Genomic DNA, 16790 nt, shown 5'->3' with positions numbered 1-16790 from the left:
CAAGGGGAACCTTTACCTTATTATGAAACTGCTCATCAGGACTCATCTCACTGTTAGCTGGGACAAAGTGGAAGGTCTGAGGGATGTGTCCTTGAGTGGAGCTCCATGCAACTGAAAGGGACACTAAATCCATAAGATCTATCTGACCTTTCTGAATTAGTTTCCATTCCCTTTGTTTTGTGGCTAGGCAGAGCTTGTTTGCCTACAATTCTGAATTCTTTTAAGACTTTTTTTGCCCATCAGACTTTGTCTCTGCATAACATGGTACAAATAATTTGCTGTAAGCCTGCCTGCTTCCTGAGAAGCTATCTCATACCAGGTCAGACATTCTGATTTACATTTATAGTAGATCAGACACGTTGACTTACTCACGGGCTCCATTGCAAGAAAAGCCTTTTCCAAAAGCAGTGGGGAATCTGTAGATGGCCACGTGTCGCTGAACTATATGGATTGCAACTCATGCTGGAGGGAGTGATCCATTTGGAAGGCTTGTGCAACATGTAGTAACCAAGTAATGATGGATAGCCCAGATTAGGCTTTTTCTGAAATTTGTTTTATTCAGTGAGTTCAAGGAAGAAGGCATGCTGAAGGAATGTCATCTTCAGGGACTCCACTGTGCCTCTTAATTTTTTTTAAAAAAAGCTGCCTCCCAACTAGTAAGGCCTTTTTTCCCCTTTAAGCCTTGCTAAATTTTTAAAAAGCACTGGTTATTCTTGAATCAGCTGAGCAGGCAGAAACATCCTTCTCCTTCTGAAGCTGGTCCATAGCTCACCTGGAGATTCTGTTTCAGCTGATACATGAAAGCATGGGGGGAAAAGAACTGGAGAGAAGAAAGGGAGGGCGAATCTGCATTTCTTATATCTCCTTGGTGAGCCCTATTCTGACTGACAATTATTGACATGGTACTTCAATGTTATTTAATAGGAAAGGACAGAGATTAAACCTGGGACTATTTGCTGGCAAAGCAGACATTATATTCCCTTCCCTTCCCTTCCCATATACATTGTTTTTCAACATTTTGCTTTTTGTCCTGTTCTCTGAGCCATTCCTTTCTCCTTCCCCACCTGCAGTTGATTGATATGCTTGTCATCAAACAAGTCATTGTATAGCATACTTTTTGGACTGTTGAACAGTGACAAGAGGAAATGAATAAATTCATGTCCTGTTTCACAAGTGCTTTGTTACATCCAAATTTGAATACCTATTTTTTTCCCCAATACTATTTTCCCCCACCCCCCTAATCAGACATTTCTGAACGTTGCTCATGCATAACATTCATATTTCAATGTATTTTGATAAATGTGAGTTGGGAATTCTATTTCCATGAGATGTTGGAAAAAGCGGATGTTGCTTTTTCCCAAGGCATCTTTCTCCCGTGCTCTAAAGCTTCCTGCTGACCCCTACTTCTTGATGTAAAAAGTCTCAATAGGAGAAGTTTCTCCATGACATCTTTCCTTAGATTCTAACTGAAAGGTGAGATGTCAGGAGGCTGCAGACTGCTATGATGAAAGAAGGATATTTGTGTCTACCCTTCAGTCTCCTCATAACCAAGATAAGCGAAGGAACCTCTCTGAAGAACTTTATTGAAATGTTCTCTTTGGAGAAAGACAAGCAATTTGCTATGAGAATTGGTAGATAATAACATCAACTTCAGCAGTATGGGGAAATGTTTTAGAGGAAGAACCTGCTTCAAAGACAAAATTGATTCTGTGCTGCTTGGTGAAGATGCAGAGTTTCTTGATGAAAAGCTAACCATCATATTCCAGATATCAGCCTAAACATTTCTCTGAGGCAAGTGACTCATTTGAACCAAGAAAGGCCCAAACTCTTCCAATCTCAATGAGACTGTCTTTATTTGCCATTGGTAAATAAGTAAAATAAAATCAATCCAAAAATAAAATAAAATAAAGCCCTCCCCACCCAAAGAAGCCCCAAATCAGATCCATGCACCATCAACCACAGGAGAGAGAAAAAGTGAAAAGAAGAAAAAGAAAGAAAAAGAAAAGGAAGAAAGAAAGAAAGAAAGAAAGAAAGAAAGAAAGAAAGAAAGAAAGAAAGAAAGAAAGAAAGAAAGAAAAAGAAAGAAAAAGATAGATGAAATTCATTTCATTTATTATATAGAAATAATGGCATTATGGAGTTTTCCCAGGCCACCGAGTTTTCCTAGACCAAAATTTGGTGGCAGTACCCCCCAACCTCCCTAAGATAACAGAGAAAATGAACAAAATGACCACCAAGCTTGTTCAGGTCTCTTTGATCACAGTATTATAATTCCCCTGAAGTCTTGATAACATGGAAGAGAGTCACGTTGTAGATGACCTGGTGGCCATTGTTCCAGGTGTAGAGAACCCTCTCCCGGGGATTGTAGTCCAACATGGATATGTGGGAATATTGATTGTGGAAGGGAATATCTGTGTACTCATAGCTAGAAGTGTTTGTGTAGTAGGCAAAATAGATTTTTGCCCCAGCCAGGTGTGAATTTGTCACATAGAGGGTCCCGCAAATCATGAAGGATTCTCCTGCGCTCCTCTTGGGGTAGCCAGTGTCCCAGCTGCGTAGTATCTCCAGTGTCATGGGGTCCATCCTGCTCACCACAATGTTGCCAGCATTTTGGTTGGTGGTGTAAACTGCCCAGAGTCCATTCTCGTCCACCATGAAGTCGATGTCAGAGAAACCACCCCAGGAATATGGGAATGTGTTGTTGTAGCCAGCCGTGTTGAGGCTGCGTTGTACAACAACGCTCCGTGAACGGAAATGGTACTTCACCACAATGTTGCTTTGATACTTGTTGTAGTAGAGGGATCCGTTGAAAACCACATGGCCAGTGCCTGCCCAAGGGTGAGGCAGCAAGTGCTGGACAAAATTTTGCCCTGTGATGAAGTCATTCAGGGTACGATACTCAAGGACACGACGGCCTTTGTAATAGCCATCCATGTACCACACCTGAGGAAAAACACAATGAATTTAATGAGACAACACTTTTAATTTCCCAATGGCCACAGTGGAGAGAGAAAAAGCAGAGCAAGCCAAAGATACTTTCAGGCCCAAACTAAAAATCAAAATGGCAACTTTCCAATAGTAAAAGTGCCCTAAAGCATGGATTTTTCAGCCAACCCCCCTTTTTTTGGGGGGGGGAGGTTTCACAAGAACTACAGTATAAGCAAATAACACTATCTGCCCCCTCAAAACATGCTCAGCTTGAATGTGGTTGGATTCTTTGTGATTTGTGTGTTGTGCAAAGATACCAATAAAGTTACAATTCTATAGATACTAACTTGGGTCTATTGAATTCAAGATGGCTGATTTTTGAGTTGGTCTCAAAAATAGGATTGCACCAGTGGTGGGATTCAAATTTTTTTACTACTGTGGGCATGGCTTGGTGGGCATGGCATGGCTTGGTGGGTGTGGCTTGGTGGGCATGGCAGGGGAAGGATAATGTAAAATCTCCATTCCCACCCACTCCAGGGGAAGGATACTGTAAAATCCCCATTTCTTCCTGATCAGCTGGGACTCGGGAGGCAGAGAATAGATGGGGTTGAGGCCAGTCAGAGGTGGTATTTACCGGTTCTCCGAACTACTCAAAATTTCCGCTACCGGTTCTCCAGAACTGGTCAGAACCTGCTGAATACCACCTCTGGATTGCACCCTAAGCCTGAAATTTTTATCATCTTGGGTTCAAGTCCCAAGGGCTACCTAGTTACTTCTGAAGATGCAGATGACCATTAGCGCTAACCACCTACTGCCATCATGTGGTTGTCCAAGGTTTTGCAGCTCAGAGGGTTATATATTGCCTCTGGGATGATCATCCCTGCTTTGAAATATAAAGAGAACTTTCCTGATTGAGACATTCTGGCCTCTTAAGCTTTACAGCAGCTGCTTCAATACCATCCCACAGGATCATATATCCTAATCAGACCCACCTTGGCCACTGGAATTTGGCAGCAGCTGACTAATTGATAATGAGCTCAGCCAGTGTTCCTGACCGGAACACTGCTTTCAGAAGGCAGCCATTACTATACTGGAAACATAGGTTTTGAGGGGGAGATGATAGGAAAGGGATTCCTCTTGTGTAAAATTTACATTAATATAGGGTTTCTCAGCATTGGGAAATTGTACTATTACACTTTTTTAATATACTATTACAAAAATTACTATTTTTGTACTATTACAATTTGAGCATTGATTATTTTTGTTATTTTAACCCCTTGTTTATTTAGGGTAGGAATGTAAGTTGCTCAGAGTCGATTAATGATTAGAGCAGGATGTAAGCCTAGCAAAATGAATGAATGAATATTTATGGTTGATACGACATATATCTCAAAAAGAAGTTTGGATTTTATTTTTTTTTGCTATAAAGCTATTCAAGATTATTTATCAAATATTAATTAGGCTTTAATTAATTTAACACACACACACACACACACACACACACACACACACAGTTCCTTTCCTGACACATTAAGAGATCAACTCTTTTTTTCTAAGAGAAGGACACAATGCAAATCATTTCATACTATTTACTATAAGTGGTTGAAATCAAGGCAGTGGACATTTGCTCAAAGGAGGGAAAGACTTGCGTTGAACAATGGATAGAAATAGCATCATAGAGGAACGTTTCTCAGTACCATCATGGAATAAGTAATCATTGGTATGAGCTTTTCTTATGATGCTACATTTTCTCAAATGTCAAATTCTCTAAAGGTGTGTGCTGAGATTTGAATTCCAAGGCAAAAAGGTGCTTTGACAGCTCCTTCAAGGAGAGATGCACCTTTACTTGGGCTTGTTCCGTTGTGTGACCCCCAAGAAAAGATGCATTTGATTAAAGGAATTACATCGTAGGCTACATGCCCTGTCATGTATTCTCTGATCATCTTTTCTTTTCCTAATCCGGATTACTGCACAAAGGAATCCTGTGGCTCTGATGCCAAAATCATCCAGATTCACTCCACCTGAAAACAAGAACACTTCGACACCAAAACAACTGTGCTCCTGTGCCCTCATTACCCCTATGGTCACGGTCCAGCAGCACAGTCAATCCAATTCCTGGTCTCAAATATATGCTCTGAAACCAGTTTAGTGGTATGTCCTCTAGAGCTGTGGGGCAGGAATCTTCTCAGGGGTGGGAGTTCCCTCTGCAACCCATCTCCTGGAATTTTCTCCCTTCTTGTTGAAGCCAGTGCGTCAAAGTATCTTTCTCTTTAGGTGGGATTAGAGGACAGCTTTGCCAACAGAGCAGTTACTGGTTTTTCTTTGAAACCAAAAGAAAAGCAGCAAAGAATTCACAGTTTCTGCTGGCCGAGCTTAGCGGTAGTAGCAACGAGGACACTCAAGCATTGCGAAACTGCTGGAGAGGGCAAGAAAGCCTGTGGCTGTACTGAAGTGTTCAAACTTACAAGCACATTGTTTTTAGCATCCATTCTAATAGCTGCGTTGGATGTTTTAAATCTTGACTCTTCTTATTGCCTTAAGGGTTCCTTGAGAATGCGCAGCTATGCAGAAGTATCCTTCGGCAGCACTAAAATCACAATCACTGTGGTGATGACCATCATCCTCACCACCACCATCATTATTGCCAGGATGAAAAGGCCAAAATTTTAATATCCACCTCCCACAGAGTCAGAATGACTATCTTCCCCAACATCTCTAACATGGTGCCCTGCAGTTTATTTGAGCTACAACATCCTTTATTAGCCTGACTAACAGCCAGGGTTGACAGCTGAAGAAGTTTAAAAATATTGTTAAGGTTGCCAAGGTACTTTTGCGGTTTGCCAATATTGTTTGTGGTGCAAGCATAATCTAGAACCGTGATGGCGAACCTATGGCACGTGTGCCACAGGTGGCACGCGGAGCCATATCTGTGGGCATGCGAGCATTGCCCTAGCTCAGCTCCAGCATGCATGCACGCGCTGGCCAGCTGATTTTTGGGCCTTCCGGACCCACCAGAAGTCGGGAAAGGGGCCGTTTCCAGCCTCGGGAAGGCCTCTGGTGGGTGGGGAAGGCCGTTTTTGCCCTCCCCAGGTTCCTACTGGGACCACCGTGCCATTGCGTGCCAAAAGCAGGGGGAGCATGGGGGGATTGCGCACGCATGCATGGGGGGGGCAGGGGGCATTAAATTATGGGTGTGGGCATGCACACACACAACCCCGCCGTGCTCCCCCCACTTTTGGCACACAACGGCCAAAAGGTTAGCCATCACTGATCTAGAAGATGAGGACGAATGAATCTGACATTTTCTGACCTCCCCCTCACCTAAACCCAACGCTGCAAAATTTATCTTGTTTATTGATTGCGCTTCTTGGTGTAAGAATGCGGTATTCATTTCCCGGCGTTAGCAATGGGAAGTATTTTTTTTTCAAAGAAATATTCCTGTTGTTAAGTTTTCTAGTTCCTCAGTTCCAGATCTCTTCCAAATTCTGGGGTTCTGTTCATCCGTCTATTTTTCTTTATGTCTCTTAGATCTTACATTTCTAATCAGCTGAGTAGAAGGGGCTCTGTCACTAATTTTCTGATGTCAGGGGATTCTTTTGAAATTCTTGAGTAAACAGATCATGTGCTTTGGATTATAATAACAAGAACAAAACCAAAACCAAAAAACCAATTATAGAAAGAAAAAATTATTTCCAGCCCATGTGGCTGTCTGTAATGAGGGAAAGACATTCACGGTGAGCTACCAGCATTTTGTAAGGATGAGCCAAACAAGGCAACAATTTTTGTTTTATAGGGTGTCCTTACAAAAAGGAATGAATTTTAGTATGAGTAAGAAGTGGTGATTTAGCTAGCATTCAGCATTTGGGTCCAGGTATGAAAATCTTGTTTGGGAAGATGAGCTTATTTAATCACCTACAAATGAGAAATAAATCCTGCCTGCATCCATGCAGCTATGGGCCACACTGAAGATGTGCAGATTTCCTGCTGCTGTTGGAGTCCTTGACAGCACTCTCATACAGCCATCGATCTCTCCTGCTCATTCTGTGTTTGGAAGTTTGTGTTCAAAATATGAGCCATGAACTCATATTGCTCACGGTATTACTTTCCCTTTGCTAGCTATCTGGCTGCAGTCAAGCAAGAGGAAAAAAACCAAGAAGAAATAAATTTGGCACAACCCGTAATGAGATTGAATGAATGGCAACTTCTCCATTCATTCTAGAGCTTGCCATAGCTGGGCCTGGCACAAGGCCTGGGGAGCCGGGATCCTCCTACTATATCAGAAAAGCTCGGTCTGGATAAAGCTGCCCTGTATGGATCCACATGGCAACATCTCACTTAAAGAGTAATGGCAGGATAGTGATTGGCAGGTGGGGGTCATCTTGACAAATGGGAATCTTCAAGAACCTCTCAAATCAGCCAGCTATTCATAAATCATTGACTGTAATTTAATGATGGCAAGCAGGAGATCTGAAAGGATTGTAGCTCTCACCCATACGTATTTGCTGACTGGGAAAAATAGGCACACGATGATTTTGGTGCAGAGGATACTGCCAGAAGCAAAGGGAAAATAAATGGGGGCTGGGAGGAAGAGACATTCAGCAGTTGTGTAGAAGAGATCATTTGGAGGCATGTAGCCAATTGCCCAGGAGTTAAAGTAATAATAATTTTAAAAGCCAGTACTCCCAGATTCAGGTGCATAGGATCTAATAATACAATTGCTTGAAATGAGCACAAAAAGAACAACAATCCCACAGGCAACATATAAAGAGTTAAAAGTTCAGCAAAGACACTGGGGCTGTTTTAATTGTCTAGGATGCTAGAAGATGGGGATAAAGAGCAGTAGACATGCAGAGGGGTCAAAAGTAGAGTGGGTTTCTGCTGCTGCTGAGAATAATGCTTGGTCATAGAATGGGACCACACCATGTATAAAAAGCTGGAAATAGGTTGGGTTTACACTTAGTAGAACAAACAGTGCAAAAGAGAACAGAAATTGTATTATGGTCACCAACCAAACTTAACACCTGATGTTAATGTCTGACTTACTGAATTAGTCACAGTGGCCAACTTAACACACAGCACCAAGCCATAGCACATATTTTAGAAAAGCAAGGTTCAAACATTACACTTGCCCAAACCAGACAATCTACGTTACTGTTCAGTACCATGTAGAAACCCAATTAGTAACAGCATACTGGTTGTGATGACCATGATCAGGCCATTTTTCAGAGAAAACTCCCCTAAAGGTAATTTTCATTACGAAGAAATAAATGTGGTGTTAATACTCATTCAGGGAAGTGCAATGGATACACAAAGGTGACATCTTATAAATGCTGCAATTCATTCCTCGAAAGGGTGTCATAGCGGCCTTTGCATTGTATATGGGTCATTGTTTTGGCACCACAATGGTTTGCTATGATTGACCCTGAGAATAAAGCGATCCATTACAAGTATCAATATCTCCAGGTCAAATATCATATTTGGCCAAATCAGATACAGGAGTCATAACAAGATTAATTTTAATACAGTTTTTTTCCCCTTAAATTATATTTTACTGTATGAAAATTATTTGCAACTCTGTCTCATTTTGTTCTATTTTTGGATGGTATACCCTGTGACTCTGCAAAACATTTCTTGCTACCTCTAACCTGTCTCCCTGTTGGATCACTTTAACTGGTCTGTTTACTTGATGATTCCACTCCCCTTGATGCATTCAAGAATATATGGAACTACTTGAAAGCCCACATTAAACTTTTGTTTTGTTTTATTATTTTATTTTATTAAATGTATGTCATGACTTTTCACTTGGATAAAAAACATTCAAGGCAGGTCATGATGTATCCTTATGATCCAACCAGGCTTGATGTCTTGCTGAGCAGATCAAGGATCCTTCTTTTTTTAAAAAGCATCTGTCGTTTAGTTTGATGAAACAGAAGCTACGTGAGACATTATTTCAAAGCCAGGGAAAGCTTTATGGGTATTCTTAAGGAGAAATTGTTGGGTGGTGGCCACAGATGCTAGATGAGTACCTTATCTTTCTTTGTTGAATCATCTGTTAAGCAGTTTGCAATATTTGTGGCTTCTCATGCTTCAGTTAAATCTTCTCTGATCCTCTCTAATTCCTTTAAATTAAAAGAATTGCTACTGGTACCACTAAGGGCAATTTTTTTTCTACCCCTGGAGACATTTGATGACCACAAGTTATAAAGCCATTTACACCCAATTTTAATTTGATGCCATATGAATAAGGGCAATCTTTGACTTAAAGAAGCTGAAGTGCAATCAGCAAAAACAATTTGCCCAGAGTAATTTCTTAGGGGATTTCCAATAATTTAGGCTAATGTCCATAATCCTAAAGCATGGGGGCACATTTGCATTGCTTAACCTTTTTCTTGCCTGCCAAGTTTATTTTCACTTGTTTCTTTTTCTCTGCTCTCTGTTTCCAATTTTTCTTTCGGATGGTGCTGAGGCAGGAAATGAATCCTGGTGAGATGACAAGTAACCCGATCGTCAGGGTTGCAGAGGAAAGTCAGAGATGGAAAAAAGGGCAACTTGGCATGTAAAAATGGAAAGACGTTTGTTCCATCTTGGTTGCTACAGGTCCTCAGCCCTGAGCAAATGCCAAAACTATAAATTTTGCTGTTGATTCCAAAGTTTGTGAAACAGAGAAGCCAAGGTTAGACATTTTGCTGTAGGTTTCTCTGTCTGTAGCCTGATCCTGGGACACAAAGGGAGTAGTGCCCACATCTCCAGTGATCTGTTTCCCTTTCATTCCTCTTTAAAATATTAAGCTGCCTTCATCTCCCCACTTCAGTCTGGTTCTGCACAGCATCTAATCTGTAGCTTTTCTCTCGTGAAAGCTCAAGTGAGGATATCTTTTGAAGTTCAAAAATCTCTTTCCCTGTATTTTCTCCAAAGAAAGGGAAAGGGGGAAACCTGCAAAATATCTCAAAGGAGACTTAAGTGCTTTCTGAGGCCCCAGAGGGAAATGTCAGCTAGAAAAAAAGATAATTGCAAACATTTGCTTGATCACTATATAGGTCCTGTAGGATGGAAACTGAGTGAAGATGCAAATAAACATTATTCCCCAATTGGCCTCAAAGAGATAAAACTTTGAAAGGAGAGGAAGCTGATGCCCAGTCTTCAATGTTTATGCATTTTAGTTCTTAAAACCCTACTCCACTCACAGGGGAATCTCCCTTCTTTTTATCCTCAAAATAACAATCCAGTGAGAAAGGATGAACTTACAGAATGATTAGCTCAAAGTCATCCAGATGTATTTCCATGGCAGACTTGAATCTTCTATGTCTTGAATCTGGAACTCCCCAAGTCTAGTCCAACATTTTAACTGTGCCACCACATTTTACCTCTCTCTTAAACCATGGCTAGTATTTTTATAAAGTAGGAACATTTGCTATGGCCTCACCATAACAGTGTGTGTGTGTGTATGCAATGTGTGTGTGGCATATGGAATCGTTCTGATGAAAATGCTAGATTCTTAGATAGGAGGCATCTTCATAGATTTGCATAGCCAGCCATGGAAACAGATTCGTTGTAATAGTTCTTATACTAAGATCTGATCAATGCTTTCAGAAAGTTCAATACAATGCAATATTATATGAGCATAAAAAATGGGTTTCATATATACCCCAACATATACACATTCTTCAGTGCAAGTTAGGATTTCTCATACAGATTAACCCACAGGTCAAGCTATTGTTACCTGCATGCCACCAACTAGAAAATATATGCAATGTTCTGACAGCCAAGGGAAAGTGCTAAAATGTCATGGATGGATGGAGTCAATGAGATCCTCAAAAAGAACAAAAGGTAATGGATGAGTCAATGTATGGGCTTGGAATGGAAGGCCAGCAAGGAAAAAAAGTATGGTGAGATACAGTGAATGGATTGGTATGAATAGGTTTTGTCTCTGCTTCTTCTTCCTGTTCATATCTCATGCCTTAAACATTTTTTTTAATACAATTGTTTGAATGTAATTCAGCCTTCCTTGGATTGTGGCAATCTAAAATACAGGTGACAGAAATGTATGCTAATTTTTTTCATAAACAACTAGCCAACTGTAATTAATACATTGTATATAAACAACTTTCAGGCAGAAAGTTAGACCTGAATCTGTATCCAACACATGCTGGCTGGTCTTTACTTATTTAAAACTTTCCTATGTTTTGCCTACTCAAAATGAAGTTATTCCCCAGGGGACGTACACAAATACATTCAAATCACTACCTAAAAACATAAATTAAAAATGTAAACCAACAGGAGCAGCTAATAATGCAAACAGCTACAATTTCTAAGCAGCAAAAAGTAAAGCAACCGAAATAAAACGAATTAACTCTGCAGAGTTGATAAAATATTAAAGTATACTGTTAAAAGGCCTAGGAAGATAAAAACATTTTTGCACAATGCCAAAATTAGAGTCGAGTTGTTCCTCATGAAGGAGGGCATTTTGGAATTGGGGAAGACCGCTTGAAAAACTCATTCCCAAAAAGCAACCCACTATATTTTACATAATTACTACTAGGACTTGAACTACACACCTTTTCACAAATAGGCAGTATAAAACATACAATGCTGCTTGTACTCATGAAAAGCATTAGCAGTGTAACTCAGTTGTCCATATCCTGGTATGCTACGGATGCACTGGATTACATTGCCCATGGTTCTCAGCCACCATGGCCAATAGTTCATACTTGGCTAATTCATTTCATTATCCATGATTCCATAATTGGAGAAAAATGGATCTGCAAATATCAGCTTCTAAAGGCTCTCCAAATACACAGTATGGGCTTCCTGCCATCCCAATTTCTCCTCCCAATCATTTCTACTCAGCTTTATGTTGCCCAGAAGCTCAGCTGCGGAGGCTGAGTAAACATATCTCAGTCTTAACAGATGATTTATGTGTGTTTTAATAAAAGTTTTATCTCCTTTAATTTACTGAGTTAAAGCACATTTTCACTCGTTTCTCCTGATTAAATGCCTGAGTAGTTTTTAATAACTGAAAAAATGTTGTGATAGCAAAGAAGCAGGCAAGATTGGTTTCATGCTTGGAAGATGATCAGATGAGACCAAGTGCTCCTTGTTCTCTTTTGGCTCAGTTGGATATGCACTGTTGTGTGCGGATGCAAGATGGGTGATGTTAGGTTTTCTGCTCCATAAATCATTCATCATAGATTCAAAACACTTTGCCAAGTCCTTGAAAACTGGGAAACAGTGGTTCTACAAAATATAGCATGGCTTTCAAGATTATTCATTTCAACATCAGTTCACATGGAAGTCCATAAATAAATCTCATTAACAGATTAACAGATTTGGAAGGAACCTTATATGTCATCTAGTCCAACTAGTCTAGTCAAGCAGGAGACCCTACACCATTTCTGACAGATGGCAGTCCAATCTCTATATCAGAGGTGGAGAATCCAGCTCTTTGGATAATGCTGAATGACAGCAGCCATAACCAGCGTGATCAATGACAAGAGATACTCAGAGTTGTGGCTCACCAACATCATGGGGGTGGGGGGAGATCACAGTTTGCCCATCTTGCTCTAGGTAATAAGAACCTTCCCAATGTCTGTAGAAATTCTCAGTCATCCAGGTCATAGTTGTCCCACAGGTGCTTTTTTCAGGAGGCAACTGGACTTTCTTGTTTTTTCTTTAAAGATGTTTCACTTCTCATCCAAGAAGCTTCTTCAGCTCTGAGAGGATAGTGGGGGAATGGAAGGATTTATACTCCTTGCAGACAGTTGGTAATCGGCATCCTTTTAGAGGGTCCTTGAAGCACTTGGAGGTTTATTTATGTCCTCAGGGTCACCTGAGTAGTGTTCCTGGTTCCTGTAGTCTGCAGTTTTTTTCTCTGGAAATCCATCCCTACTCCCACACCATTCAAAGGGTGTTCATCATCTATAGAATCTCTACAGACCTTTAGCCATACAATTTGGGATGAACACCCTTTGAATGGTGCGGAAGTAGGAATGGATTTCCAGAGGAAAAACAAGGACACAGATAAACCTCCAAGTGCTTCAAGGACCCTCTAAAAGGATGCAGATTACCAACTGTCTGCAAGGAGTATAAATCCTTCCATTCCCCCACTATCCTCTCAGAGCTGAAGAAGCTTCTTGGATGAGAAGTGAAATGTCTTCAAAGAAAAAACAAGAAAGTCCAGTTGCCTCCTGAAAAAAGCACCTTTTTGGGACTCCTAAGTAAACATACAGCAGCACAGTGGGTTCTATAATTTGTAACAGCAACAAGCAAGGAGTCCCTTCTAAATGTATTTTCATTTTTTAATACCCTATTTTTCCTGAGGGGGCGGGAGGGGGGGTCATTTTGGTATAGAGGTTAAGGCATCAGGCTAGAAACCAGGAGGCCATAAAGTTTTGTTATGCCTTAGGCACAAAGCCAGCTGGGTGCCTTTGGATCAGTCACTCTCTTTCAAAAGGAGTCAAGGGAAAACCACTTCTAGAAAAAAAAAAACTTGCCATGAAAACTGCAAGGACTTGTCTGGGAATTGGGAAGAGTGAACACTGACTTGAAGGCAGCTGACCCCCCTCCCACCCCCAAATTCTGAAATAAAAATCTCAAACCACCCAACATTTGTTTTCACCCAATAAGGAAGGTCTGTTATTTATCTGTCTTTTGGCTTGTTTGATTTATATCCTGCCATTTACTGACTGTACTACGTTAAAGAAAACTGGAGAAATAACAAGGGGAAAGATTAACCAGGAGGGAGGGGGCGACCTACAAAGGCATTATCTGTGGGTGTCCCTTAAATTTGATGGTGTTTTATTTATACCATTTATTCAGCCCAGGCCCATCACGGTCATGGTTTTGAGATTTCTCTCAAGATATATAAACCAGGCTCAAACTAGGGTTGCTTTTAAAAGGTTTGGTAAAAAACAGAAACAAAAGCCAAAAATCTTCTATTGTCTGGATTTTTATTGATTTTCTTTTGGCTGAGGGGCATTTCAAGATTTTATGCTATTGTAATTGGTTCAATTAAAATTGCTATGCATATTAATGTGATTTTATGAATATCATTGGCTATGAATTGCATTGCTTTTATGCAGCAAACCACCATGGAAAGATTGTGGCAGTTAAAGGGTAGATAAAATAACACAACATCTTGAAAACCCCTGACAAGGTCAGGGCAATCTGCAAAGAAAATCGTGCGTTGAAATGCATGCATCAAATTCAGCCTATGGATTCTCCATTCAAAATTTGGGGATGGTATAGAATAGAATAGATAGAATTTTTATTGGCCAAGTGTGATTGGACACACAAGGAATTTGTCTTGGTGCATATAGAATTGCAGGATGAAGACTTGTTGCCCTGACACTTTTCCAGTTCCCCTGAAGTCATCCCTCTCTCTCTCCTGTAAGGAGATTCTTCAGAAAGGGGTAGAATTATCTTGGCCTCAAGGAAGCCACATGAGTGGAGAGGTTGAGTAGGTTGAGTAGAGTGGCATTGAGCGCGTTTGGGGAGAGTATCTTGGCTACTTCTGCCTACTGAATGTAATGGCTTTCTTTAACCACAGCAGGGAAAACTATTAACAGAATAACAGAAAACAGAATTGGAAGGGACCTTGGAGGTCTTCTAGTCCAACTTCCTCCTCACTGGTGATTATCAGTCAGATGGCAGGAAAGGGTGAGCTGGGGTCTCTGGGGCTGAAGGGAAAATAGCAAATGGGTCGAGTCCTTCCATGGAAACTCCTAGATTTTTGTTTTTCAATTATTATTATTTGCCACTTCATCATTGCGTCTTCATTGCAACTTCATTACCGCTTAGAGAGGGTTATAAAGCACCATGAAGCGGTATATAACTCTAAATGCTATTATATTGCATGGCTAATATAGATTACGCTCTCCAGATTCTAATTCTGGGATTCTGTGCATTACTTCCTCCTGATACCAATTGCTTCCATTATCCCTTGTAGGGGAAAACTCCATGTTACATGGGGGAAAAAAACCCAAATTAGTCAAGCACATGACCTGGCTCTTTAGAAAACCTAGACCATCATGGCTAGTAGTGTAGATGTTGCCAAACTAGATGAACCAAGGTTGCCAGACTGTTGCTCAGGATCACCACCCCATGACTTTACAGAATCCTAAGATTACCTTAAACAACTGGCAGATGTGAATGCAGTTCTTTTGCATCACTCCCTTACAGGCCACCTAACTAAGCAGAAAAAAATAGATGTACTTGTTGCTAACCAACTAACAAATATATGTAGGAAACACACTGCAATAGTAATTGGGGATTTTAATTACCCTGACATCAACTGGCAGACTAATTCTGCATCAAGTGAGAGATTGAATAGGTTCCTGACAAACCTAGCTGACAACTTTGTTGTCCAAAACATAGAGGAGGAAACTAGAGGGACAACCATATTGGACTTAATTCTTACTAACAGAGAAGAAGTGATGGAAGGAGTTGAAATTACAGGAATCTTGGGTAAGAGTGACCATGTCATGCTGGAATTCAACATAATGCAAATATAAGCAATAGAACATAATCATACCAGACTCTTAGATTTTAAAAGAGCTGATTTTAACAAACTCAGAGAGAGCTTGGAAAAGGGTCCTTGGATAAAAATGCTAAAGGGGAAAACAACCCAAGAAGCTTGGGAAACTCTGAAAAATATTATCATAAAAGTCCACTCCAGCACAATACCACTGAAAAAGAAAAACAAGAAATCCAAGAAGAAACCAGCATAGTTGCACAAAGATCTCTATGATAAACTGAAAGACAAAAAGGATAAGTACAAAAATGGGACACATAACTAAGGCAGAATATCACAGTTAGCCAGAATCTGCAAAGATGAAGTCAGGAAAGCAAAGGCTCAAAATAAACAAAGACTTCAAAAAAGTCAAAGATAATAAAAAAAAGTTTCTTTCAACATATAAAGAAGGAGTCAAGGAAACAGTCTCCTTGGAGTCAAGGAAACAGTCAGTGCACAAAAGAGAGAAGACGGCAAGGAAGTAACAGGTAGTAGAGAGAAAGCAGAGCCGCTTAACTCAATCATTGCATTGGTCTTCATGCAAAAAGAAACTATAGCCCAACCTATCAAAAACATAACTGTAAAAGACAGACTAGAAATAAAAATGAAAATAAGCAAGAAAATGGTAAGAGAACAGCTGTCTGATCTTGATGGATATAAATCACTGGGTCTTGACAGATTATTTCCCAGAGTATTAAAGGAGCTGTCAGATGTCATCTCAGAACCATTGTACCATACCTTTCAAAATTCCTGGAGCACCAAAGAACTACCTGAGGATTGGAAGTGTTAATATAGTTCCCATCCTCAATAAAGGGGAAAAAATCAGACACAGGAAACTATCAGCCGAACATCAACACCTGGGAAGATACTGGAAATAATAATAATATCTGTGAACATCTAGAAACAAATAGAGCCAGCACAGGTTTGTTAAAAACAGATCATGCCAAACCAATTTTATTTCATTCTTTGACAAAATGACTAAATTAATAGACCAGTGAAACGCTATGGACATAATATACCTACACTTCAGCAAGTAGACCACAACCTGCTTTTTGGTAAGCTGGAAAAAAATGGGATAGATGGCATCACCACCAGATGGATCTCGGCAGATTTGAACATTGGGCCCTAGCTAACAAAATGAAATTCAATATAGAGAAAAGTAAAGTTTTACACTTAGACAAGAAAAACTACACATACAGATTAGGTGAAACCTGGCTTAATAGCAGTAACTATGAGAGGGATTTTGGAGTCCTAGTGGATAATCAATTAAATATGAGCCAGCAGCAGCCAAAAAAGCCAATGCAATCCTAAATTGCATTAACAGAAGGACTGAATCAAGATCACATGAAGTATT

At 40.3% G+C, this 16790-nt stretch overlaps 1 protein-coding gene across 3 annotated transcripts in view; it reads right to left on the bottom strand.

Annotated features, from left to right (window-relative positions):
- Positions 1-2265: 2265 nt before the first annotated feature.
- The window catches only part of OLFM2 (olfactomedin 2), a 185542-nt gene continuing 171017 nt past the window's right edge, over positions 2266-16790 (bottom strand). For all 3 annotated transcript variants that reach the window (XM_070935017.1, XM_070935016.1, XM_070935018.1), the window contains one exon: positions 2266-2943. In XM_070935017.1, the coding sequence (XP_070791118.1) occupies positions 2266-2943 (678 nt within the window). The remainder of the gene's footprint in view (positions 2944-16790) is intronic.

Source organism: Pituophis catenifer, unplaced genomic scaffold, assembly GCF_029215685.1.
Source record: "Pituophis catenifer annectens isolate HBS135680 unplaced genomic scaffold, rPitCat1.0.hap2 SCAF_2, whole genome shotgun sequence".
In the NCBI taxonomy this organism is placed as follows: Eukaryota; Metazoa; Chordata; class Lepidosauria; order Squamata; family Colubridae; genus Pituophis; species Pituophis catenifer.
The sequence above is the reverse complement of the archived record's forward strand: the minus strand, read 5'-3'. Positions and strand labels throughout refer to the sequence as shown.